Genomic DNA, 24,069 nt, shown 5'->3' with positions numbered 1-24,069 from the left:
CAGTTAACTTTGCATTGCTATTATGTCAAAGTCCTGCAATGTTTAGACACTACTGAGTAAATGCAGCATTACAGACACATCCACACACACACACACACACACACACACACACACACACACACACACACACACACACACACTATCTGTGTTTGGGTAAACTGTTTAATATAGTCCCTCTCTATGACTCTGTAATTCTGGCACTGAGACGACTGATCCTGGACAACACAAATAAATGACAACAAACACACACACACACACACACATACGGAGCAGTCCATTGTCCCTCCCCCCCCCCCAAAGCCCTTTGTCTGAGATTTGTTTAATCAAACTAATAACATCCTCTGATGTTTGTTTAACAGTGTTCAGCCTTTAATGGCTTCTGTACTGTAGTACCGCTCCCAAAAGCACTCTGAAACTAACCATATGAGTCCTGGCTCACAGACATGCACATTCACTCAGCGTAGGTCCTATATGAAAGCAGGACAGCGGTACAAAAAATAAAAATTCTAAATCCATATGTACTCCATATTCCCACATACATCTAAATATCTCCTGTAAAAGCCAAAACTTGCCTACTGCAACCATTTAGTTTCATATTCACAGCCAACTATTCGCACAATGTCTTTTGCCACTACGACTACTTGAGAACATTATATTAGTATTACTTTAAAAAATTACAATTATGCATTACAATGCATACAAAATGAACATAGTACTGTGTGTATCACTAACACAGTAACACATAAGATTTGTTATTGTAGTAGAAATCCATTTGATACTGGCCTTAAAGACACCATGGATCAAGTTAGCATTCAAAAACGAAAACAGCCTTTCACTTGCACACTTTTACAAACTGCAACAAAAATAAAATTAAACAGAAATAAATCTATACTCACCACTCTGGGCTTGGTTCTCTGTGGGACAGGCATAGATGTGGTGTCCTCGATGCTCTTTTTCTGTGGTGCAGCTTCTGTAATTCCACTAGTGCTGGTCTCAGCAGACCCCCCTGAACCTTCAGCTCCATCCTTGGGCACTAGAAGAGGGCCAGTGCCCTTAACGTCCCTCTCAGTGGTGCTTAGTTCCAGAATATATTTCTGGGTCACATCCTCCAGAGAAGGGGTCTCATCTCCTGGAGACTTAGTTAAGATTGGAGATTCTACAGTGCAGCCAAGGCTGACACAGTCTGCTTCCTTCAGTGGCTGGAGCTGTGGAGGTGGGGAGATGGGGATGAATGTGGCAGGTTCGCTAGCATGGCGGACATGCTTTGGTCGGGCTTTGGGTTTGGACTGCAGTGGAGGAGGGGGAAGAGGAGGTGTGAGGTCAGTTTGGTCGCCTTGAACCTCCTGCCCCTCAGAACCCAGTTCTGGGGGCTCAAATGAGTCCTCGTGAGGGAAAAAGTGAGCCAGCCTGTTTGGACGCTTTCTGGAAGGCCGACGAACCATTCTAGGGGATAGAACTTCAGCTAGCCTCAGATCAAAATCAAACCTTCTCTCCTCTTCTTCTTTCGCGTCCCCACCGTGGTCTATTACGTCATCATCTTCATCATCGTGGTTTTCAGAGTGGGGGGTGCATTCTGACTGGGAACGAGCTTTCTTGACTTTATCACTGTCGTTTGCATGGTGATCTGGCTGTGTCGGCAATGTGTGTTTAGGTTTTACTTCTGGCTCCCACAGCTCTTCTCTCTGCTCACTCAGAATTGGCTCACTGCTAGAAGGTGGGATCTGGCCAGGCTGATCCAGCTCCCCAATTGGTTGCGTGCCACTAGACTGACCTTTAAAATGAGGGTCATTCTGGGAAAGTAACGGGGCATCGCTCCGGCGGCTGGGGTCACTGAATGACTTCTTCTTGGGAGCTTTGCCATTGCCGTGATCATCAGTTATCAATCGATCCATTGCACCTGGCTCAGCTACAATGCTCCTGATCATGCCGCTGTAATCACGAACACTATCATCCCGCAGCCCGCCATCACTGTATACTGATAAGTCACTAGCTACACTGCCCTTGTATTCTGACAAAGTAGCCACAGCAGAGACTTCTGGAGCCCCTCCTCCTCCTTTGACAGACAAAGATCCTAGCAGGTTGCTATCTACTGAGGAAAAATTGTTCCCCTCTTCTGCCACAGAACAGCGTCGCTGAGGCATGGGGTCACTGAGAGAACGATAGACTGTGGACTCCCCATTCCCGGCTGCTGTTGTTGACTCTGCATTGCTGCCATTACTGGAATCAGAGCCTGTGTTGTTATTACCAGAAGGGGAGAACTTGCGCCTTCGACGAATAGCACTTGGGGTTGCGGGGGATTCTAGTCCTCCTCCTGCAGTGGCTGCAGACCCCTGCGCCACTGCACTGGTGATACTGATCTCCTCGTTGGTAGAAGTGAGATTGTTGGCACCAGCAGTGGTTCTCAAGTCCATGATAATTCTGTCACTCTCTGCCATGTGGGCAGAATGCAGCAAGGAGAAAGGTCCAGTGACTTCATTCAGACGATTTGCACAACTCATGCTGCTCTCTGCCATCTCTTCTCTCTCCTGTTTAAATCCTTCTGCCTCATGGAGAGCAGACTGCTTCCACACAGTGACAGGCTGCCCTAGCACATCCCTAGTTATTCGGGTCCCCAAATTAACCCCTGTTGACCCCAGAAAAGACATCTCCGAGGGGTCACTGGGGCCTGTCTCTGGCTCTGTTACAATCCCTTCATCTGTTAAACTAGACTCATGACTTGAAAGCTCATCCACAGACCGATCATAAAGCATGCTTTCCTCTGAGTTGCCCTTCAGTAAAGCTCTATCCGTCTCTCTGTTCGGTCTCGTTGCCTTCTCCCTGTACTCTGTGCCCCTGCTGTTTAGCTTCTCTAACTGCATACTTTGTCCATCCCTCTCCCTCTCTCTCTCTCTATTCTCTCTCCCTCTCTTATGTTTATCCCCATCTTTTGTGTTCTTAAACTCAGCCTCTTGATCTTTTATAGTCTCATCCATAACACTCATGCCTGTGTTCTCCTTCTTCTCGTTTAAGTTTTTGATCTGCAAACATTTATCATCCAAATTGTCACTAATTTTCTTTGCAGCTACATCATCAGCATTGTCAATATCATCTTCCCTAGTATTCATCTGGCAGATATCTCGAATGACCTGCTGGGCTTCCTGCACATACCTCTCCTGTAATGGAGTCGGCATCAGTTCCTCATCACCATCATCATCAAATGCATAATCCCTCATTCTTTGTCCTCTCCCAGCCCTAAAATCACCCCCATCACTTTCTACTTCCCTGTCTGACACTGGCACTCGCCCTCCATGCCTCTCCCCATCCAAGTCAAGCTGCTGCTCAGAGGAGCTCCTCATTGTGGTGCCACCTGTCATGTAACACCTGACAGGTGTTGTGGGTTTTTCTGAATAAGTGAATGATTTTGCACGCCGCAATGTGGCAGTCAGATCTTTTAGTGATGGTCGACGACCAGAATGTAGGAGGGTCCCACCATGAGTGCGTGAGCCCAACTTGTACATTGAGGAGCCCTCCACAACACCAGAATTGTCCCCACCACTTGCCTTCCGCACTTTGAGCTCTGACAGGTCAGATTTCAGAAAACTTAGAAGTGTCATTGTTTCTGAGGTGATATCAGGGTTGGACATGGATATTCGGTTTTTATCAGCATCTACTCCTTCCTCACCTGTTGTCCTCTTTAATGTCTTGGTCTCACCACTCCTAACCCCTGCAGACACGCCTTCTCTGGTATGTACACTAGGCAAGTGGGCAACTGTGGGCACAATCTTGGGGCGCACACGCACAGGGGCACGAGAAAAATTATCCCCATGGCCAAAGCTTGGGGAGCGGTACATAGTAAAATTCCCATGGTAAGTTTTACTCAGCATGGATGAGGATGCAGTCCTGCTAGTACCAACTCCTACTCCCCCAGAATTAAAAAACACATTTCCTGCACGGTTGGCACAGCTAACCTGGTCCTCCTCTTTCAGAGTCTCAGTGCTAGAGTATCTGCTGCTGCAACGTGAACCACCAGGACTGGAAACAAATTGGGGGATATTAACTTTTGATACTCGTGATACACCAGAAAGTGTGGCAGGCGTCACAGGCGAGGAGATACGCTCCCATTGCTGCACTCTGCCTGTGTTATTATGACTGCTGGGCTCTCTTGCCAAGTGGCTCCGAGAAACTGTTGCCACAAATTCTCCTGATTTTTGCTGGGATTGTCTTTCCAAGTGCTCCATTGTCAAAGCTGTGTCACTGTCACTGTCTTCTGATTCGCCATCATGATCATCGTAATCATCACGGCCTGTTGCTAGAGCCAGTCCACTGACCTTCTTCTTTTTTCTCAGTGAGCGACGACGTACAGCCTCACGACTGTGGGGGCCTAAAGTACCAGGACTGTCCTCCTCACTGCCTGAAGACCTGCCAATACCTTTAGCAGCCCACCAGCCATTTTTACTGCGTGGTAAACAGCTGCCTCCCCGCTCTATGGTCCCCCTTTCTCCTCCTCTGTAGGAGAATGAAGGAGCAGTATCAGAGGGAATACTCCAACCCCCTACTCTTCTTCTCCTAGTGTGTTCCTCCTCTTCGTCTCCAGAACTAAACCTCCAGCGGGAGCTGAGCGGAGAGGCAACTCTTGATGGCGCTCTGAACTCAGTGGAAGGAGCTACAGTAGAGGAGGAGGAGGAGGTAATGGCTTTATCTGGAGCCACAGCAGAGAAGAGGGAGAAGGCGGTGGGGGCTGGTGCTTTGGAGGAGCTATGTGAGGAATGTAAACTATCCCTGGGCAGCCCGACCCCCTGTCTATCCCTTCTCTCCCTCACTGCAGGCTGCTGAAGAGAGGAGGAGCACAAGGAATTGTCTAAGCTCACTGACCGACTCCAAGACCAAGTTGCACTGCGCTGAAGGTCAGGGTTGAGGTCAGATGTCGTCTTGGGGTTCTTACGGGCTGCTTCTGCCTCAGTGCTGGGACTGTGAGACCTATATGGGGATGGGTTAATCCTGCAGTAGTGACTGCCCACTGTGTGACTACAACTGCTGCTACTGCTGCGGCTTTGAAGTGTATCCCTGCCAGAAACGTTGTTGTTGTTAGAGCTTTGTGTCTCTATGTCTGCCTCCTCGTCATTTGAGTACTGCTGGTGATCAGCTCTGGAATTAAAGTCCATACCGAAACAAAATGTCTCCTTAGCAGTGCTACTTTCTCTACTTTGGGCTCCAACTACGCACCTGTCATGCAAAGAAAGGCTCCTGGCTTCATTAGCACAGTTGTGAGGTGAGAGTTTGTCATCTGTATCTGATAGAGGAGCACTCTCGGCGGGGCCCAGCTCGTGTAGATGGCCTCTGCTGCCTGTTTTTAGGTCCTCTGTGTCAGTCTTATGGTGCGCAGCTTTGCTTTGTCTCTCATCAAAAAGTTGTCTAATTTTGGTGACACTGGGCCACTTTTCAGAGTGCAGGGGGATAAAGTCACTGTGATGTGTGGAGAGATAAATTCTGTGGGATTTACAGGTGGGAGAAAAGCACCTACTGGTAACATCCTCTTCCTCATCTGTAGCCAAAGTCTTTCTGGGGTCAGAGGCACATGCAGTGATTTGTAAATGATCTCTCTTACCAGAGCTGCTGCTGCTGCTGCTGCTGTTGTCGGCTGATAAACGTGTAAATATCCGCTTCTCGTTTCTCTTCTCCGTGTCTGAGCCGGACACAGAATCGGTGCCTGAGTGAACTTTGCGCACTTTACTGTCTGTCAGAGCCTCTGTGGTAAGAGAGGCGCTATCACTGTCCTGATAACATCCACCACCGCTGTCCTCGTGAAAAGATTTCCGATTCAGACTCCCGTCTCTCCTGGAGCCTCCGGCCCGGGGAAGAGTGCAGCTCCCCCGCGTCACTGCTGCACCGTCTCCCGGTGAGGCTCTGTGCGTCCTGGTGGAGCCGCCGCTGCTACTAACGCTGCTGCTGCTGCTGCTGGTGCTGCTGCTGAACTTCTCTGTGAGCTGGCGGATGGATGGAGAAATAGAGCAGAGAGGAGTGGAGGAGCCTCTCTTTGGATCTGCGGTCGGGAGGCCGGCGGCGGTGGCGGTGGTGGCGGCAGAGATTTTGGAAACTTTTCTTGACACACTGACATTACGCGTCGCCGAGGGCTGCTCTGCTTTGTTGTGCTCCGGGGGAAGGGCGACGCCAGCTGCCTCCAAATCGAGGGGTTTGCGTTGCTGGTCTTCGCTCCTGCCGGCGGTGCAGGACCCCAACTTTTTGAAAGAGACGCTCCGATACACGGCTGCATTCCTGCTTCCTCTGTCAGCCATTGTTCGTGTGTTTCTTTGTTAGATTTCACGCACACATCTTTAGTCCACGGACACAAACACCTTTTGAGTTGTGGTCCATTCTCCCCACCACCCCCCACACCCACACCCACACCCACCCACCTACCTCCTGCACCCTGGCGGCACTAATTCCCAAACTTTTTTTTTAAAAACTTTTTGCTGTGGGCAAAGCGTCACAGCGCGCTGGGAAGTTGGAGCCAAACGCTTTCGCTCATTAACTCTGCGAGTGCGTCTCTGTTATCAACACTTACATGTTGTCGATTCCCGCAGATACACCAGGAAGGAAAAGCTTCTTTTGGCCCCCAAAACCTCCCCAACCTGTTCATTACCGCAACTTTTCCGAGGTTTTCCTCCCTGTTTCTGCGCCTCTGCCCATCTCCAGGGCCCGACGCATCACCCGCGTTTAATTCCCAGGCTGTTGGTGGATTCCCTGTTTTGGCACTGGTTTGCTTTTCCGTGACTTATGTTGTGTTTTTTTTTGCATGTTAATGCCTGAGATAGGGCAGAAGGTGGGGGGGTGGGCGGGACTAGGGGTATAGGGGCTGTCATAGCCCCCTCGGGGTTTGAGAGGAAAAGCTTGTTCTCTTTCTGATAGAAGTCAGATACTGTGCACACACTGGGTGTAATTATAGCTCGTTCCCTTGCGACAAAAAAAGACATTATAGATTTAGATTTGAAGCCTGCAGCATTTGTGTCTTCAGAGGTGAAAGCTCCCAGAGAAAACGTGTCCAACACACTCCCCCAGGTAACTGGATCTTCAGCAGGAGCTGCGCACCACGTTAGTGATGACGGTGCTGGTGAATTACCGTGTCAGCACTAATTCACCAGGGGAGGGGCTGCAGAGAAGAAACGTTTTCACTCCTGAACAATTACCCCTCTGTGGTGCTTCCCATGTGGTTGTCTGCTTAACAGGCCCTTTTGTTCCAAAGGGGGAATTCTGTGTTGCATTCCCCTGGTGGAGAGGAGACATTGACTGCAGCGCCCTCTGCAGGCTGCATTTTGAACTGCCGCCAGTTCTTTAACCATCGAAGGGTTCAATGTTGATTTTTTTTATTTTGTTTGTATTTTGCATGTACAGGAATTATTGGTTTATGTTTAATGAGTTTGGAAGCTCAGAGTCAAGTTTAGTCTTAAAATGTTAATGTTAAAAATGATAATACTTCAGAGGACAGTGAGTAAAAGTTTAACAGTATATTGTGAAAAACAGCGGGGATGTAGGCCCACGTAAACAAAATGTTTTTTAAAGGCATTCGCAGATGTTTGCAAGGCTTATTTATTGGCTTTTTTTTTTTCCCCAGTTAGTTTTACAGTCAACAACAACATTGAAAACATTTCACAAGCAACTACTGCATGGCAAGATAAAAAAAAATAAAATATTATCAAACATAAATGTTACTCACGTAACAAAAATAAAATTCTTCTAAGTAATACTGGTTGACACAAATACACTGGCACAGCACACACACACACACACACACACACACACACATCTGGGTCTTTCTAAACTGACCCAGCACACGGCACAAATCGGACAGCTGCAGAGGAAGAACTAAATCAGACATCACAAATATTTGTGCAAACAGACAAGTAAACAACGTTCCAGGAAAACAACGTTTTGTTTTTTTTTTTAACTCCGTTACTCAATGTGCATGCTGCAACAGACACAGATGCACGTACATCAACAAATCAGAGCATCAACATTTTAAGCATGTCACAGCCAAATAGCTCTCATGAAGTTTCAAACATAAAGGTGACGCGTTCACATTGTGATATATATACAGCGTTTCTTCCCTGTTCTAAATAGTTGCAGGGTGACGCCAAGTGTTTTGGTAGCAAAGCTGCCTATGTTCATTTTAAAAGCTCATAGTTGTCCACGTGACGTCTTGATCTTCATGCTGGGAGAGCCTGCTATAAATTAGGGATTAAAAGACACTAAATGACTTATTTAATACATGTTAGGAGCAGTTTTTCGGTGACAGTAAGTGTGTTAGCTCAATGCCTCATCCTAATCTTTGGTGAGCTAGAAGTGCAATATGATTCTGAGCTGTATTATTGTTGGTATCTCCTGATTGCAGTTGATAAGATTGAACTTTTACAGGATAATATGTAAATAAAATGATATTTTGAGGAGGAGCAGAGGTGGTGTTTACAGTAGAGGGGGTGCACACGTAACCCAGTGGTGAAAACATGCAAACCGTTCAGACGGTATTTCGTTAGTGATGTTCGACCCAGTGCCAGTTAATTTACACCTACAGGTGCAAGTTTCTCTTAACTCTCTTTCATCCTTTTCATATGTTCACTTCTACATCGCACGCATTTATCTAAAATCACCTATAAACTGTGAGAAGCTGCTGCTGGAGTGGAAGAAACCCGTTATCTTACAGTACAGTACAGTATACATTACTTGTTTTACAGTATTTCTGTTTGACTGAACACTTCACAGTTTCAAACAAAAATGAAAAAAACTAAACGGTTCTACAAATACAAAAAAAGTGTCTTCTTTACTATCCAGTGTACAGCTGAAACTGAGAGCAAACATTTCACAGATAATGTGCCCAACGCAGGATGCAAGTGCAGCAAGTGTCCAAAATGCTCGTGACACAGAGATGAGGGAGGGTTAACGCCAATGATAATGCAAACAGGAGGAGGATACTGATTTTGGAAATTCCCCTCCTCTCTCATTTCTCAGTCTGTCAGTCTTTTACATGTATTTAGGCACCAACCTAAGACCTAAGAATACTGCTGTAATGTGTGAACTACTGCTCGTTCACACACTGGTGCCCTTGTCTCTGAGGGTGGTGACTCTGAGCACAAACCTTCTGGTGCTCCGGCGGTAGCGTGGCTGAGTGAAGTAAAAGAGGATAGGGTCGAGAAAGCTGTTCATGCTGGCGAACGGCCTGGTGCTCTTATAGATGACCGAAAACAAGTTCCTCGTCTCACAGGGCACACCGGGCAGAGTGCGTATCACCAGGTACATGGTCTTTGTGAGGTGAAACGGAAGGAAGCTTATGCAGAACACAGCCGCCACCACGATGATCATCCTCACCGCCTTGTCCCGTTTCTCCCCAGTTGCTAAGGAAACACCCTGGTAGGTCACTGGGCGGCAGAGGATTTGGGCCATCCGGCAGTAGCACACCATCACGCCCACAAAAGGCAACAAGAAGCCGAGGAAGGTGAGAGCCATGCCGTAGGGGTAGTAGTCTACTGAGCGCGTTGGTGTGCTTAAATCGTAACAAACCGTGCGGTTGCGTTGGATTCCCGTCGCAGCGAAGTGAAAAGTCGGTGCACACAGGACGGTGACCACCAGCCACACCGCCCCGCAGATACAGCATGCCATCCTGCGGCCACCTTGCTTGTGCCACATTGCGAGAGGATGGCAAATGCCCATGTAGCGCTGCACGCTTATGCAGGTGAGGAAGAGGATGCTGCCATGAAGATTACTAAAACAGGTGGAAAAAGAAAACGTTCAGTTAAATGTTATTAGCTGCTATACATGGAGACTGCTAAGTCTGTATATTTGCTTATAACCATGTTGTGGAGCCAAATTTCAGTCAAGGATCTCACCTGTAGAACTGAAATCTGACCAGTTTACAGGCAAACTCCCCAAAGGGCCAATAGTCATGGCTACCATAGTTGTAGATGAGCAAAGGAAGTGACATCACATAGAGTAAGTCGGCTATGGCCAAGTTGAGCATATAGATGTTGTTTTTGGACAGATTGGGCCTCTTCCTCCATATCTTCAGTATGACAGCAGCGTTGAGCGGGAGGCCGAGCAGGAAGACAAAGGTGTACACAGCAGGGAGTAAAATACGCTTGAAGTCTTCCTTGTAGGTGCAGCGAAGAGTACTTGGCCCGTTGATGCTGCTGATGTTCCTGACAGTGGTGACGAAACCGTCTGCTGCGTATGAGTCTGTAGGCAGCACACTGGTAGAGAGGAAGTCCAAGGAGACGGTTTTAGACATGAGAGTCTCCGAAGGGTGGGAGTCGACAGAATATGGCATCTTCACATTCTGGAGGAGAGATGGGGGAGAGACCAGGGTTACTATAATTACATAGCCAATAGTTAAACTGAAGTAAGAACAAGAGTGATAATAGTGAACATGCACCACTGATTGTAATTGTAGACAATAATTTTAAGCTTAAATGCATGTAAATGCATTTAATCTGATATTCCCATTCAAATGAATTCAAATGTTCCTGCACATGATGTAGCAGTAAACCAATCATTCAATACAGTGAACGATTAAGTACATTTTTACTTTGAGTCGGTTTCTGCCATGAGCTGAGAATGTGAATCCACAATGCTCCACAAGAGGGCACCAGACATCAGTGTTTGTACCACCAACATCTCCAACACCACAGTGGAGCAGCCACATTGAGCCCAGTTAATGCTGGACTTTAGTCCAGGTCCAACTCGGACTCATTACTATTTGATGGTAGACTAGTCTAAATGTTTGTAAATGCAGTGGTAAAGCACAAATTTAGCCTAAATGTAATGACTTAAGAACCACCTATGAGAAAACTGCATGAAGAGTCAAGAAAGCAAGAAAGAACCGCTGCTATAAGAGGATAAACGCATCTAGTTCAAAAGAAAATAAGCTACTGGAATAAAAAAGACATGATCTAGCTGTTAGTTACACCTTAAGGGACCAGTCTGAGTTGGGATTTCTGTAAAATGCAACATTTTCAAATGTAAGATTTGAATTATTATTTAAATGTAATAATAAAAGACAGCACGTTACACTTTCCCACTATGTTTTTGTATTTGAGACTGTGATGCCCAGACAGAACACAGGGTAAACCACAGTACATCAAGTCTGTAAAGGATACTCAAACAGTAAATATCACTTTTTATCAGGTCATCACATTAAGAAAAAGTCTTCATCTGCAGATTAAATGCAGTGATGCAAAAAGATCTTTATTTGGTAACTTTAAACAAGAGTTAAGCAGCCTAAAATAAAAAAGTGTTGTACCAGTTCTTCATTAAAGCACTCGGACACAGCTATTATGTTTTCACTAAAAACACCATAATTAATGACAATGGGAGTCATCTCATTAGATTATGATAATTCAATAACAATAAGAAGCAGCTGCATGTGCAGAAATAAGAACCAGTGTAGACTGTCTGGTCTCCCACTCACCCACAGCTCACATTGTCTGGAACAGACCGTACAAGGCAGAGATAAATCAACAATCTTAATTACTGTTCCCACCATCAGCATCAATCATATCCCCTTGGTGGAAGCATCTAAGGGTTTGGCATAAGCCACTTCCTCCATAGCAAGTGACTCAGAGCATTTTCGCACCTCCTTCCCCTTCAGCAGAAAGCCTGTGTTTGTGCAGTCTGTAGTAAAAGTGCTTAAAGGCAGCGTCTGTGTGTGTAGGTTTGATTTACCTTAGGGGAGGTGGAGGGAGCAGATTTCTACTGAACTGTGACACATGTCTTTACTGTGTTTGGCTGTGCTTATGACTCATTTACAGCGTAATTCTGATTTGCTGACTAATCTGTCTGAGGGACTTTTTGGACCCTAGCGCTGGACTTCATAAAGGGGACGCTGATTTACTCCATAAATCTCATTCTCTGTCTAAATGTAGCATATTGATGGTAAAGACAAGTCACAGTTGTTACTCCTTAAATGTATTTGTTACAGGGATTTGCGTTTAGAAGACAAATCTAGCCCAACCTTAAGGAATGGACTAATAATAATAACACTGCAATCCGTACTATCAGTTTCCACATGTCCAAACTACAGCCAAGCCTCATTCCTCCTGGTTGGGAAGTGGTGCTGCATATGGCAAGAACAAGCAGTAACTTGAAACCGAAAATATTAATTACTTTATGAAAGAACCACACAGGTCACGGGTTTTCTGGTTTCATGTTTCCTTTAGCTAGTAAACAATACTGAGTAACCAAGGAAAAAACACACATTCTGAATGCTACAAGCCCTAGCAGGTAAATCACCAGTTTATAAAGCAAAGCAGGAAAAACAGCTGACAACGTCCAACTGAAGCTGGCACACATCTGTTGGACATGTTCTGTATCTCCACCTCATTAGCACTGGCACTGTGGTGAAGGTAATCACAGACAAAGGCTATTTCTCATGAAATATTAACGAAGAGCTGAGTTTCACGTTACATGAATTAGGGGAAATAAAAATGCCCTTTGTCGTCTGATTTGCAGCTGCAATCTAGTCTGTTTATAACAGAACTACTGTTAATTTAAGTTGAATATTAGCAGCACGGTGTGATTTAAATACTGCAAAAACGGAACTGAAATGATCCGTCCTGCATCCTTAGTGGTTTCAATTTACAATGAAATGGCTCATGTTTCACTTCCAGTGACAGCAAAGTGATTTACATGGAGCTTTAACGGTGATCGAGTGAATGTCATGTTTCCAATTTCTCCAGACACTCTGGAGAGCAAACAGTAATTACAGGACTCGTCAGCGGTCATCTGTGTGTTTGTGCCTGTCTGTGTGAACCTCTGATGGTCTGCGGTTCAAGTGTTTGCTCGCAGCGACTCTCCGGGCAATATCCATTTCCTGATCGACACTGATCTTAGTTTAGTGGCAGTACTATAGATAAACACGGCCGTGCACAGCAGGAGAGAGGCCTACACCACGCCACGAAACCACAGAAGAAAACCACTCATTTAGCACCAGAACTGGCTGTGGCGTCATTATTTGCCATTAGTATTTTTTCTATTCCTGTGGTCAAACTGAGTTAAATTAGGTCAAAAGAAACAATCTGTGTGTCTTTACGTCCACACTACAGATACCTGTGGTGCCTCTCACACTAATGCCAGTATAAATTATATTACTGTGGAAAATTGCACATGAGGTCGGTCCAGACTAGTTTTAGATATGTACCTAAAAATGAAAGTCGCGTGTAATTATTTAAGTCATTTGAAGCCACATGTTGACTCCGTCACAGCACTAAGAGCAAACACCAATTCAAACACTGCTCACTGCCATTTGCAGGAATTAATGTGGCTACGTCATCATGACTCAGTGTTGCTTTTTCTGCCCACATAATGATATTTTTTGTTAGCTTTTCCATAACTCACTCCTCACTTCTCATTAAATCCCTCTGTAGGAAAACAGAAACTCTATCTGTACACAAGACACTTGAAGGTGATATATCTGCTGCTCCAGGTTTAAAAAAAGACACAAGTCTGTCACTTTGTCCGAGCCTTTATATTCTGCACATGGAATCAATGTCTGCGCGTCAACTTGAATTATGCCTTAGGGTCGACACGGTTTGTGTCCACCGACATAAAAAGCTTACTGGAGAATGCGGGCATCGATCCCGCTACCTCTCGCATGCTAAGCGAGCGCTCTACCATTTGAGCTAATTCCCCACATGTGAAGCACCCCTCCAAAAGGACACCTAATGACATGCTGGGGATACACACCCACAGCCCTGCAGCAGGGATAACGTTACCAGCCACTGACAGGGACGCTCCCTAATTCTGCACTCAGTCTATGTCTCTGACACACACACACACACACACACACACACACACACACACACACACACACACACACACACACACACACACACTTACTCACTCTGACAGGAAACACACCCTGCCTTAAAATGGAGGTGACGCAAGATCCTTTATAAACCATTACTGCAAATAATGTGACTGGGAAAATGCAGATGAACTACTGAACATGACCTCGGTGTGGCTTTAAATCACTATGAAGTTTTCTTTGTTATTTTGCACGTAGGTCTAGACTCATGAAGACGTCACTCACAACTTTAGGCATCATTTCCAGTTTTCTGCTTACTTGGTGTTTTTATAACACACAGTTAGTGATTAGCAAATAGTGAAGGCCACATATTTCCTCCAGGAGCTGGTGGAGACCAAAGTAGAGCTAAAAGGAGTGAAACCCTGAGGACAGACAGATTTTGAACCAGTCATCTGCTCCTTAAGCTATCTATTTATGGGTGATGAGGAGGGCTGGTGTGCACAATCACACCGCTTCCCATATGGTCAACAAGAGATTATATCCGCAGCTTGTTGTATGAAACTCAGATGTTATCAGTCAACTGATTATGTAAGCAACTTCAAACCTCAAAGGCTCTCACACATACCAAACAAGAGACACACACAGCGGAGCTAATCCCCTCTACTGTGGTCTACTCTGGAAAAATCATCTTTTCTGTACACAGACACAGCTTTAAGTACAAATATGGCGAAATTCTATTCAGGCACAACCAAACGAAAACATCAAGCCGGTTACTTCTAGTCCACTGAAAAGGTTCAAACAGACAGGAATACCTTCAAAAATTATACGGACCACATGCAGGGTTGGAGGGGGCAACTCAAAGGGCTCTGTTGGTAATAATTTGCTGCAACTTGTAGACAAAAACATGTCGATGCACGTCTTTCAGCGACGTGCATCGACAAAAGAAGCTGTGGGCTGAGGATTTCATCAGGCCCATCAAGACTAGTAGACAGAAGTTCAGTCTAGTGGTTGCCACACACAGGGGAAGTTAATGAAGCTCTTATGAAATAATGAAAACGCAGAGACAGGACAGTGGGGAATCGGTCAATGAAACCTCAATGTTGACAGAACACAAGGTTCCTTGTAGCGTTCTCATCAACCGCCTTCCTGTTTCACTTCATCCATTCAGCTGGACATCGTGTTCGCCGGAGCTGATTTCTATGTGGTGGGTGAACGCTAAACAGGAACTTTACACAGAGGTTGTGGCCCAGAGGTGTCTAACCTCTCACATCCCTGGGCCTGGACCCAATAGGCCCCCCCTTCATAGTAACAGTATAGGTTTAAAAACTGTATTTCTATATTTCTGACCACCTCTACAGTGGCATCAGTCTCATTTTCATTGAGGTATCCACCACTATCATCAGCCCTGGAGTTGCTCTGTTCAGTCGCTTCTGCTTGCCATCAACAATCACAACACCAGCACTATCTGAATGAACAAGACATGATCAAAGGTCTGCAAAGCAGCACGGATAAGAAACACATTGTATTTTATCCATAAATGAATGAATGAATGAATGAATGAATCCACACATACCCGTGGACACACTGCTTCCATTTGTCTCTGTGCTCCACCACTCTGTCATTATAATAATAACAGCTCACTGAGAATCCACAAATATCCCAGGGATGCACAAATATTTACGGGACTTGTTTTCAGTCTCGGACTGTAATTGTTATTGTTTCCTTGTAAGGCTGAGGTCTAATGTTTTTTATTTTTTCCCCCAAACATGAGCTGCTGTAAAATCTTGATACACACCTGTCATCTGACAATAAGCTTACCACATATGTAATTAGCTTGTGCTCTGGTGAAGGCACAGTCAGACATTACGGCAACTCTGGTTTCTATGGATCCCAGTGAGGAACAAACGGCGTGATCGGTTTCATTTATGTTCCAGGCATTCACATGGGCTCGCCTGCTCGGCATGGCTGCTGCTGCTGCTGGGCTTTTGGTGCTCAGTGAAATGATGCTGGTGCACTTACCTTTGCCCTGTAAACAAGCACATGTTGGCCCTGATTCTGTCTCACCGACCTGCTATCATCTCGCTGCAGGAAGACGTGTCTGTCCCTGTGTGTGTGTGTGTCTCTAAACCAGTGTCCTTTTTCCCAGTCAGACAGACAAAACACCACATATAATACCCGACCACAGCCGGGCGCAGGGGAATCTTCTCTAAAAACACAGCAGCTACGCCAGAGTGCCTTTCCACATGACAGCCCAGCTACAGTAAATGCGTCTTATTACAGGCTGTCATGTGACATCTTGTTTTTACTGGACTTTTACTGGCACAGTCCTCCTGCTGCTATGAAAACTGCACACCGACCGTAATAAATGAAATGAAATGTGCCACTGTGGGCTTAGTGTGAAAATCTCCTGTCTCTGTTTTCAGATGGTGTGCTGTCATGTTGTCACACCAGGTTATGTGCACTATTAAACCTCAGTGCCCCAAGGCAGTTGGCATCTGGGCAGATCGCCTGAGGACACAGTGGTTCTCGTTTGTTGACTTCCCAGGTTTGGGTGATTACAGAAAGATGTTCACTGGGTTCTGAGGAAAACTGCTCTGTTGTCATTACCTCAAGTACAATAACTCGTTTTCCACCACCCTAACTCGTCCTGCACGGTAACTGAGAGTCATGTTCCTTGAAGTAGTAACATTTTATTACATGTAAGATGTAAATCCGTGAATCCCAACGACAGGATGGTGAAGCTGGCATTAACAGTGGGCACAGAGCCGCGCCACGGCGCAGCGCGGCGCAGCGCGGAGCTCTGATGTCTTTGAACGTCTCCCATTCCTTTAATAATAAAACAAACTCACCTCGAGTGGCTGCAATAAAAGAAAGTGGCGACATCAACCGTTCAGCGACCGAGTCATGGCACAGAAGTGGAGCCGCTGGAGCTGGAGCTCGGGGAGAGGAGACGTCCCGTGGGTGGAACAGGTGTCCGGAAATCACTGGAAACTGTTTGACACCACAAACTCCCGAGTGCAAGTGTGCTTTAAGGTCGCCGTTCCTCTGTCGTCTGCACACACACACACACACACACACAGACACTTCACACACACTTCTCACACTGATGCTGCCGCACCAGAAAGCGCGTGGTGGACACGGGGATACGCAGGCGCACTGAGCCTCGCAGCGCGCACACGGGGCAAAGGCTATTTTAACCTGCATGTTGTTGAAGTTACAGTCAGGCAATAGGGGGTGGGGGGGGGGGGGGGCAGTATTCATCTCCTGTAGCAATATATATATATATATATATGTGTGTGTGTGTGTGTGTGTGTGTGTGTGTGTGTGTGTACTCCCTGCTCCTGCATTCTGCTGGACTATAGGCCACTAAAATACATGTTTTAAGACAAAAAACGTGCAGCCACACAAATAGAAACAACATGCATAAAAACCAGATGAGATGCTAAATGGCCTCTGAGACAGGTAACAGCTGGTCATTCCTAGTTAGTTACTTGTTTCATTTCTTACTTCTTAGGACTCAGGCTTATCTTTGGACTGCACAACCTCTAGACCAGTGAGCAGAGCAGTGACTCTGGCAGGTTTCAGTTAAAACTCCCAGAAGAAATAAGGACGTGACCTTGTTGTGCACTGTGTTATCTGCGGCCTATGATACAGTGTGAGCGCAATAGTATCTTCTGATGTGACTCAACAAAAGGCAAGAACCTGGTTGAGGAGTCTGTCCAGTTTTCATAGATTCCCAATCTATTGACATCATCTGCTAAATGTGAGACCTACAGTAAGTATGGGTGTTATGGTCAGCACCAATTACAGAGTACACCAGCTTTCACCGTCCAACATCTGTGAATCTGCTGCAGGCTGAGCATCGACTGGTGGAGGATGGTAAACATGATTTGGTGTAACAGAACTTCACGGTGTCTCTTATCACCACGTCTCGTCTCATAGGGATTTTATGAGGCTTTTATTGCGGTTTCCTGCTTTGCATCCGGTTTCAGTCCGAACACGTGTGATAAGGCGACAGAGTTTCTACCAGTTGAAAGAAAAATTTGAGAAATACAGTGATGAACAGCAGATCACGAACACCCTCCTCATCCCTCAGCCCCCCGTGATGCTGCCCTGTGTTTTGGTACTTTTCCACCAGGTGCCCTGTTTGCTTCTGTCGCCTGTGTGGAGAGTTTATGTTTTCAGGTGGGAAGTGGTGTCTTTAACTCCTTGTACCCATCCAACCTGCACTTCATGAAGGGCTACCCAGGAGAGTGTGCAGAAAAGATGGAAGGAGTGTTTTAAAGGGAACTGATGAATGAGGAAAATGACAGGGAAAGAAGGGAGGAAGATGTGGATGTTGTGGAGCAGGAAATAGCAGAGATTGGAAAGGATGAGGTGAGGAAGCTCTGAAAAGGATGAAGAGTGGAAAGGCTGTTGGTCGTGATGACCTACATGATGACGTAACATAGAGTCCTATACATGCAGAGAATGAAAAACCTCTGACCTTATGCACCCAGTCCTTCATGTCTGTGTGACAGGGTCTTATGGGCTTGCGGCTAGCAGAGAGTATCTTGGCCCTGTGGACTCCATTATCTATGAGGCAGTCGTGCTGAAGCTGCTGATCCGTCAGCTGCTGGACGTTGTTGCGATCGACTCCTGACTGGACCAGGCCGTAGGTGTACTGGCGGAATCGAGGATCCACTTCAGCTAACCAGTCAGCCATGTTGTTTGGGTCACATGTGGAGTAGTTGGCATAAGTCTTCAACACACGCAGATCTCTCAGGAACCTGGAGAGTTTTAAAATGAATGAATTAGACAGGTTTTACTTTTTTATTCCGATCGTTACTGGGTTTGCATCACTTGCCTCTTTCGTGTGAGGCCGGCAGTCATGCCCAAATCAGAGCTCAGATCCTGGTCTGTGATGTTCAGCAGGAGGTCTCCATCCACCTGGAGCTCCTACAAAGTGACAGCAGAGAACATCTCAGATACTGAACCACAAACCTACTATTTACCTGACACTGATGTTTTACTCACCTGGAAACAGTCACAGTAGGCGCTGAAGCCAACCTGCTGCAGCCAGGTCAGCACTGGAGTACATGACGATTCTTTTAAGGCTCTGCACTGCTCCAATCTCTTGAAATATTTTGAGAGGGAGGACAAATGAAAACTTAGTCACAACAAATCCAGGTGTATGTTACTTACATTTTGAGTTCTACACAAAGCCGACAGCGAGAGTACCTTGGTGTTGTGCTGACGGGATTTGATGCTGGTCTCAACACAAAGGTAAAAGGCTGCAATGCACTTTCCCTCCACTCTTGTGTCATCCAATAATGGCAACAGATGCTGAAGATCAGAAGCCGTCTTTCCCTGCATGCAGTCTGCACTGTCCAACAAACTGCGAGCAAAGTCATCTGGATCCAGAGACGCAATGAATGGCTCCACCAGCTCCAACGTCCCAGACTTAACCACTTCTTTCTCAATTTCTCAGTTTGCAGCTAAGACAGTTACGGCCAGGCATGAACTGAGTTCATCCTCTTTGGAAAAAGCCAGTGGGAAAAGCCACTCGGCTGCCTGTTTCTCAATCATCCATCGCTGACACCGGTGGCTTCCATACATTGCACAGTTAGCTAAGGCCACAGCGCAGTGTCGCAGCACAGTGGGATCTGTGCTTCTACACCAGAAGAGGAGGGCATCCAGGGCACCGTTAGCAATGAGGTGGACAGAAGTCTCCTCAGTGTGTTTGAACATGTGCTCCAGGATCCCGGAGACACTGCGAGCCAGCTGGGCGTCTTCCTGCTGTCGAGTCAGGTTGAGGATGACACCCAGACCGATACGGGCTACATAATCTCTGTCAGTAGAAAAAACAAATATGGTGACAAACTGGCATCACACAGGATTGTAGATTTGATTTAAATGAAAACAAATGATACAGTTGTATGAATCAGTCAGTCCCTATTTGCCAGTTTTGAAAGAAGTACTTTGGATTTAATTCATGTACAAACATTGATGAGCATCCCACTGCTAAAGTATGAGTATTTGCTGCTTTTATCTGCTTTATGTCATTGTTAACTGAAATAAATGGCAGCAGTCTCTCTATCTATCTATTTATTTAGATAGCGATGAGGTGGACTATCTATCTATCTATCTATCTATCTATCTATAGATAGATAGATAGACAGGCTGCTGTTTCAACAGAACAAGCATTTTGGCATCAGTTTCCACTCTGTGCTCAGTGTTTTAAAACCAGGTTTACTCCAAGTTAAAAACCCTTGAAATTAAAAATGTGAAATTTACTTTATACAATTCCATAGATCTATAAATAACTTATTTTATCATAAAACATTATTAATCCCAAATTAAAAAAAAACTTCCCTTTTAAAACTGCTGAAGTTAAACTTTATGTTGAGACTGTGTCTTACTAGATAACTGTCCTTCATGACATTATTCTGTAACTTGTTTAGTTATTTTTCTCTCGGGTGGCCTTGTGGCAGTATATCATCAAGTGTTTGTGCTGTTTTGTCCTGTAGCCTACAAATAAAACACTTCTGTGACTTAAGCTCAAACCAAACGCATCATCCTGTCCGGGTGTATCACATTATTTGGTCCAGCCCTGTGCTTTCCCTACCTGTTCTCTGAAATCAGTATCTGCTCCAGCACTGGTGTTTTAATACTGCTGTTTCGTTTCGCGCTTCATTCCCTCAAAATGTTTCGAAGCTTTTCATTGGCTCAGAGTCTTTCAGCGTGTTTCATTGGCTCATGGTGTTTCAATGCATTTTGAGCCAGTGACAGCTCGACAGGTTTTACAGATTTGAGTGGTTTGGTGCTATACCAGCTATATAAGATGCATTATTATTATTATAGGCAGAGATTTGGAGAGTGAGAGTATTTGGGCAAGTTTCATAAAGTTTGGGATCATTTTGATCTCATACCACCAAACAAGGTATAATACAGTTTATGGCATACATTTTATGTTTCCATAATTGAATTGTATTTTTAATTTTTAAATGGGTCTCAAAATTACAATTGCTCGTAGGTGCGGTGTTTGCCCTGCACACAAGAGTTGTCTTACAGCAACAACACATGCCGTGCCAGGCATGAGTCCACTGAAGCCTGCGACAGTAGAAAGAATTATATTTCTCAACAAAAACCTGTGAAGACAACTAACTTGTCTGCTTATGTACAATGTTTCTGAATTCTAGGAAGGATCTCTAATCCTGTTAGGGATAATAAACCCTAATAAACCCTTAACCAACATTTAACCCATAATATAATGTGCATTAATTCTTTGGGTTAATCTGGAATGTGTTTGGGATGTTATGAATATGGGACAGAGCATTTGCATATTATTATTATTGTAATGACTGTAAGGACTGTGTGTTTGTCTTCTGGGGTCTGCACCGCCCACCGGCTGCAGATACGGTCAGAGGGATTTAATCAGTTCTCAACATCAGTTATCCTACTTTAATACATATAACTAGTCAAAACAGACAATACTACAAACATTGTCAAATGTATTTTTATATGTTTTCAGATTCACAGCTTGATATTTCTGAGTTTTTGTCAAAGTATTTAAGGAGTTTGTCAATTTGAATCCATTCAAAGATCCACACACACACACAAAGTCACAGGTGTTTTCTTTTATCATCTACCTACAAATGACATTATGTTATTCCTAAACATGTATACAGTGATATGAACACATGAAACACTTAAAAAGCTATTAAATCATGTTGCATTTGAAAAAACAATTTAGCAAACAACAAATGTTCCTGTCGTCCAGTTCAAAAGCATGAAAATTACAATAGACTGACTTAGTGGCTTTGACAGGATGCACTGTGCACTGATTCAAAGTGACACATATGATTGTATACTCACAATCTGTTACAGCTTGCTCTTATATTTTTCAGCAGTTTTCAAAAACCAAAACATTACTGTCATGTGTGATTTGTTCTTGTCGTCCTGGTACAAACCACATAAGTGGTGTTGTTAGTAGAAATGACTTACATACCACGTATGATATCCTGTTTTTTCTATGTTAAATTTATCTTTAAAGATACAGTTGTATTTGTTTTTATCTGTATTCTCTAGAATTTACGCTAATGGTTAATAAATGTCAGCTACACATATCACATTTCAAAAATCCCTGGTTTGCACTCATTCAATTACAATTTTTCTTCCTGCTCTCTTACATCAACTTCTGCGTTGACAGCGTCACTGTGGTCAAACGTCTCCAGGTGTACTCCAATCGAAAACCCTGGATGATTAAAGAGGTCAACATGATGTCGCCTTCAGATCCGGTGACAAAGCACAGTACAGTGCAGCCAGAGCTAACCTCAAAAGAGGCACCAGAGAGGCCAAGGCAGCTTACAAGAGGAGGATTGAGGACCACTTCAGGGACAACAACACACGGCAGGTGTGGCAGGGGGTCCTAACCACCTAACCAACCACAAGTCCTGCAACACCATGATGGCTGTAGGTGATGTTGTGCTCGCAGAGGAGTTCAACCAATTCTTTGCGCGCTTCGAGGTGGAGCTTACAGGCTGTATGTCAGACAATTTAGCATGTAGTCCCATACTGTGTGTTACATGTGCTTTTTCCTATTTATGAGCTGCACATGCTCACTGTTTCCCACCATCTTAGATATCGAGCATGGCCTTCTGAATGTGCCGCCCGAATCACTATGAGTCCTGAATGTCACACAGAGGAAACAGAGAAAGAGATGAAGCAGTAGAGAAAGTGCTGAGATTTGAAAAATAAATTGTACACATCTATAATAAGCAATTCTCTAATTTGTTTGTGCTCTTTCTTACTGTATCAGGGATGGAGAACTTGCTGGAGATGTGGAATGTGATGAGGTTTTCCCGGACAATAATATATAGATAGAGATATAGATACAAACGCAACAGCCTCAGAAGTGCAGGAGCGTACCGTCTCTGTCCGACCATCTCTGAACATCTCTGTCCGACAAATTGTTCTTACGTGTGATAAGGCAACAGAGTTTCTACCAGTTGAAAGAAATTTTGAGAAATACAGCGTTGAACAGCAGATCATAAACACCCCTCATCCCTCAGCCTGCCGTGATGCTGCCTCACGACCGACGCGCAAAGGTGAGGGGCCACATGCTGGAATGGCCCCGTTACAACACACAGCGTCTCAAACGTGCGGAACACCATCAGGACGTGCTGTTTGCATCCTTGACTGATGGAGCTATACTCGCTTTAGAAATGTGGAAAGCATGTCTGCTGTTCTACTTAGAAAAAATAAATAACAACAGGCGTCATAGCTGTGTTTTGAATGTTGATCTGGAGATTTAGAAGATCTGAAGAAAACCCTTGTTATTCAAAATACGCAACACGTCATGCGCTCTTGCATCTGTCTTCAGTGTTGTTGTGGCCACTGAGTCACACCTTCAGGTCATAGCATCTTTGGTTTTCAGTTTGTCACATGAAAGTGAATTTGTGCTGCCTCGTCACTGATATTGAATCCACGCCACCTAAGGATCTATGTTATTATTTAATTTTAGCAAATGTGTCAGTGTCAGGAGCTGATGAGAGAATTGTACTATATAATAATGAACCTTGTGTTTCTGAATTAAAGTTGTAGTGTTCAGAGAAATATGATTATTGGTTGTTTAGACCTAACAGCACAAACGTGATGCACACAGAAACACTCTTTAATTCCCTATATACTGTAAAAAAATCATAAGAAAACAGGGTGAAGTCACTTGAATCTTGTTTGTGAATGAGTGTTCAATCTGGCAGGTTGAGACTGGGACATGTGCAGACAGAGCAGCAGATATCAGTTTCCTTCAGATACTATTTGCTCAACGCTCAGTCGGCATATTTCATAACGACTGTGGAGTATTGTAACACATCTGGATCAGAGAGGCTACTCTCAGGCCTCCACCCTTCTTCGGATGTGTTCTTCTTTTCAATTTACGACCACCTAACGATGGAGTAGCTGCAGTAGAGTGCAAAGGTCAAACTTAAAAGAGTTAAATCTCCTTGAGGTTTGACACTGGATTAAGCGTGGCATTGTAGTCTGTCTGTGTGCAGGAAAAGTATAAAACATTACGTATTCTAGTGCATTTCAGGAATGTGAGTTGCAAAACTTATGTGGCATATGTACAAACACAATTGGAATTTTGTTTAGGACCATTGTCTAGTCATCACACCCTCTGAACCACTCTGACCTAAATCTTTAAATCTTTTTTTGGCCTTCATTGGTAACTTTGTGGGTGTGACCTGCTGTTTTCACAGGGTAAAACCGTCCAAATAAATATTTAAAGATGAATTAAATTGGCAGATTAAATGATTTTCCAA

At 44.8% G+C, this 24,069-nt stretch overlaps 2 protein-coding genes, 1 non-coding gene and 1 pseudogene across 5 annotated transcripts in view; all 4 read right to left on the bottom strand.

Annotated features, from left to right (window-relative positions):
* Positions 1-6,272, bottom strand: part of LOC113168170 (rho guanine nucleotide exchange factor 17) — a 46,892-nt gene extending 40,620 nt beyond the window's left edge. Inside the window, exon 1 of the mRNA XM_026369188.1 lies at positions 897-6,272. Coding sequence (XP_026224973.1) covers positions 897-6,272 — 5,376 coding nt within the window. The remainder of the gene's footprint in view (positions 1-896) is intronic.
* Positions 6,273-7,545: 1,273 nt separating this feature from the next.
* LOC113173972 (P2Y purinoceptor 3) lies at positions 7,546-16,901 on the bottom strand. 3 transcript variants are annotated; one of them, XM_026377587.1, is made up of 3 exons: positions 16,615-16,901; positions 9,855-10,300; positions 7,546-9,730 (listed from the first exon to the last, which is right to left on the bottom strand). In XM_026377587.1, exons 2-3 carry the CDS (start codon positions 10,289-10,291, stop codon positions 9,058-9,060), a joined length of 1,110 nt encoding a protein of 369 aa, XP_026233372.1. In that variant the 5' UTR covers positions 10,292-10,300; positions 16,615-16,901; the 3' UTR covers positions 7,546-9,057. The 3 variants fall into 3 exon arrangements, with proteins under 3 accessions (XP_026233372.1, XP_026233388.1, XP_026233380.1); XM_026377603.1 differs by lacking the exon at positions 16,615-16,901 and adding an exon at positions 15,785-16,000; XM_026377595.1 differs by lacking the exon at positions 16,615-16,901 and adding an exon at positions 14,578-15,323.
* trnaa-agc lies at positions 13,578-13,650 on the bottom strand. Its single transcript has one exon. It is a non-coding gene; the product is annotated as a tRNA-Ala (tRNA).
* A 1,045-nt stretch (positions 16,902-17,946) lies between the features above and the next one.
* On the bottom strand, positions 17,947-22,025 carry LOC113171565 (annotated as a pseudogene).
* Between the last annotated feature and the right edge of the window lie 2,044 nt (positions 22,026-24,069).

This window comes from Anabas testudineus, chromosome 13 (assembly GCF_900324465.2).
Source record: "Anabas testudineus chromosome 13, fAnaTes1.2, whole genome shotgun sequence".
Classification (NCBI taxonomy): domain Eukaryota; kingdom Metazoa; phylum Chordata; class Actinopteri; order Anabantiformes; family Anabantidae; genus Anabas; species Anabas testudineus.
This window is presented reverse-complemented; position numbering and strand designations above follow the sequence as displayed.

Excerpts from the sequence above, each read along its gene's own strand:
- LOC113173972 (XM_026377587.1), bottom strand. The coding sequence starts at position 10,291 with ATGCCATATTCTGTCGACTCCCACCCTTCGGAGACTCTCATGTCTAAA. Across the intron at positions 9,731-9,854 it reads GTCAGATTTCAGTTCTACAG|TAATCTTCATGGCAGCATCC; the intron begins GTGAGATCCTTG and ends CACCTGTTTTAG.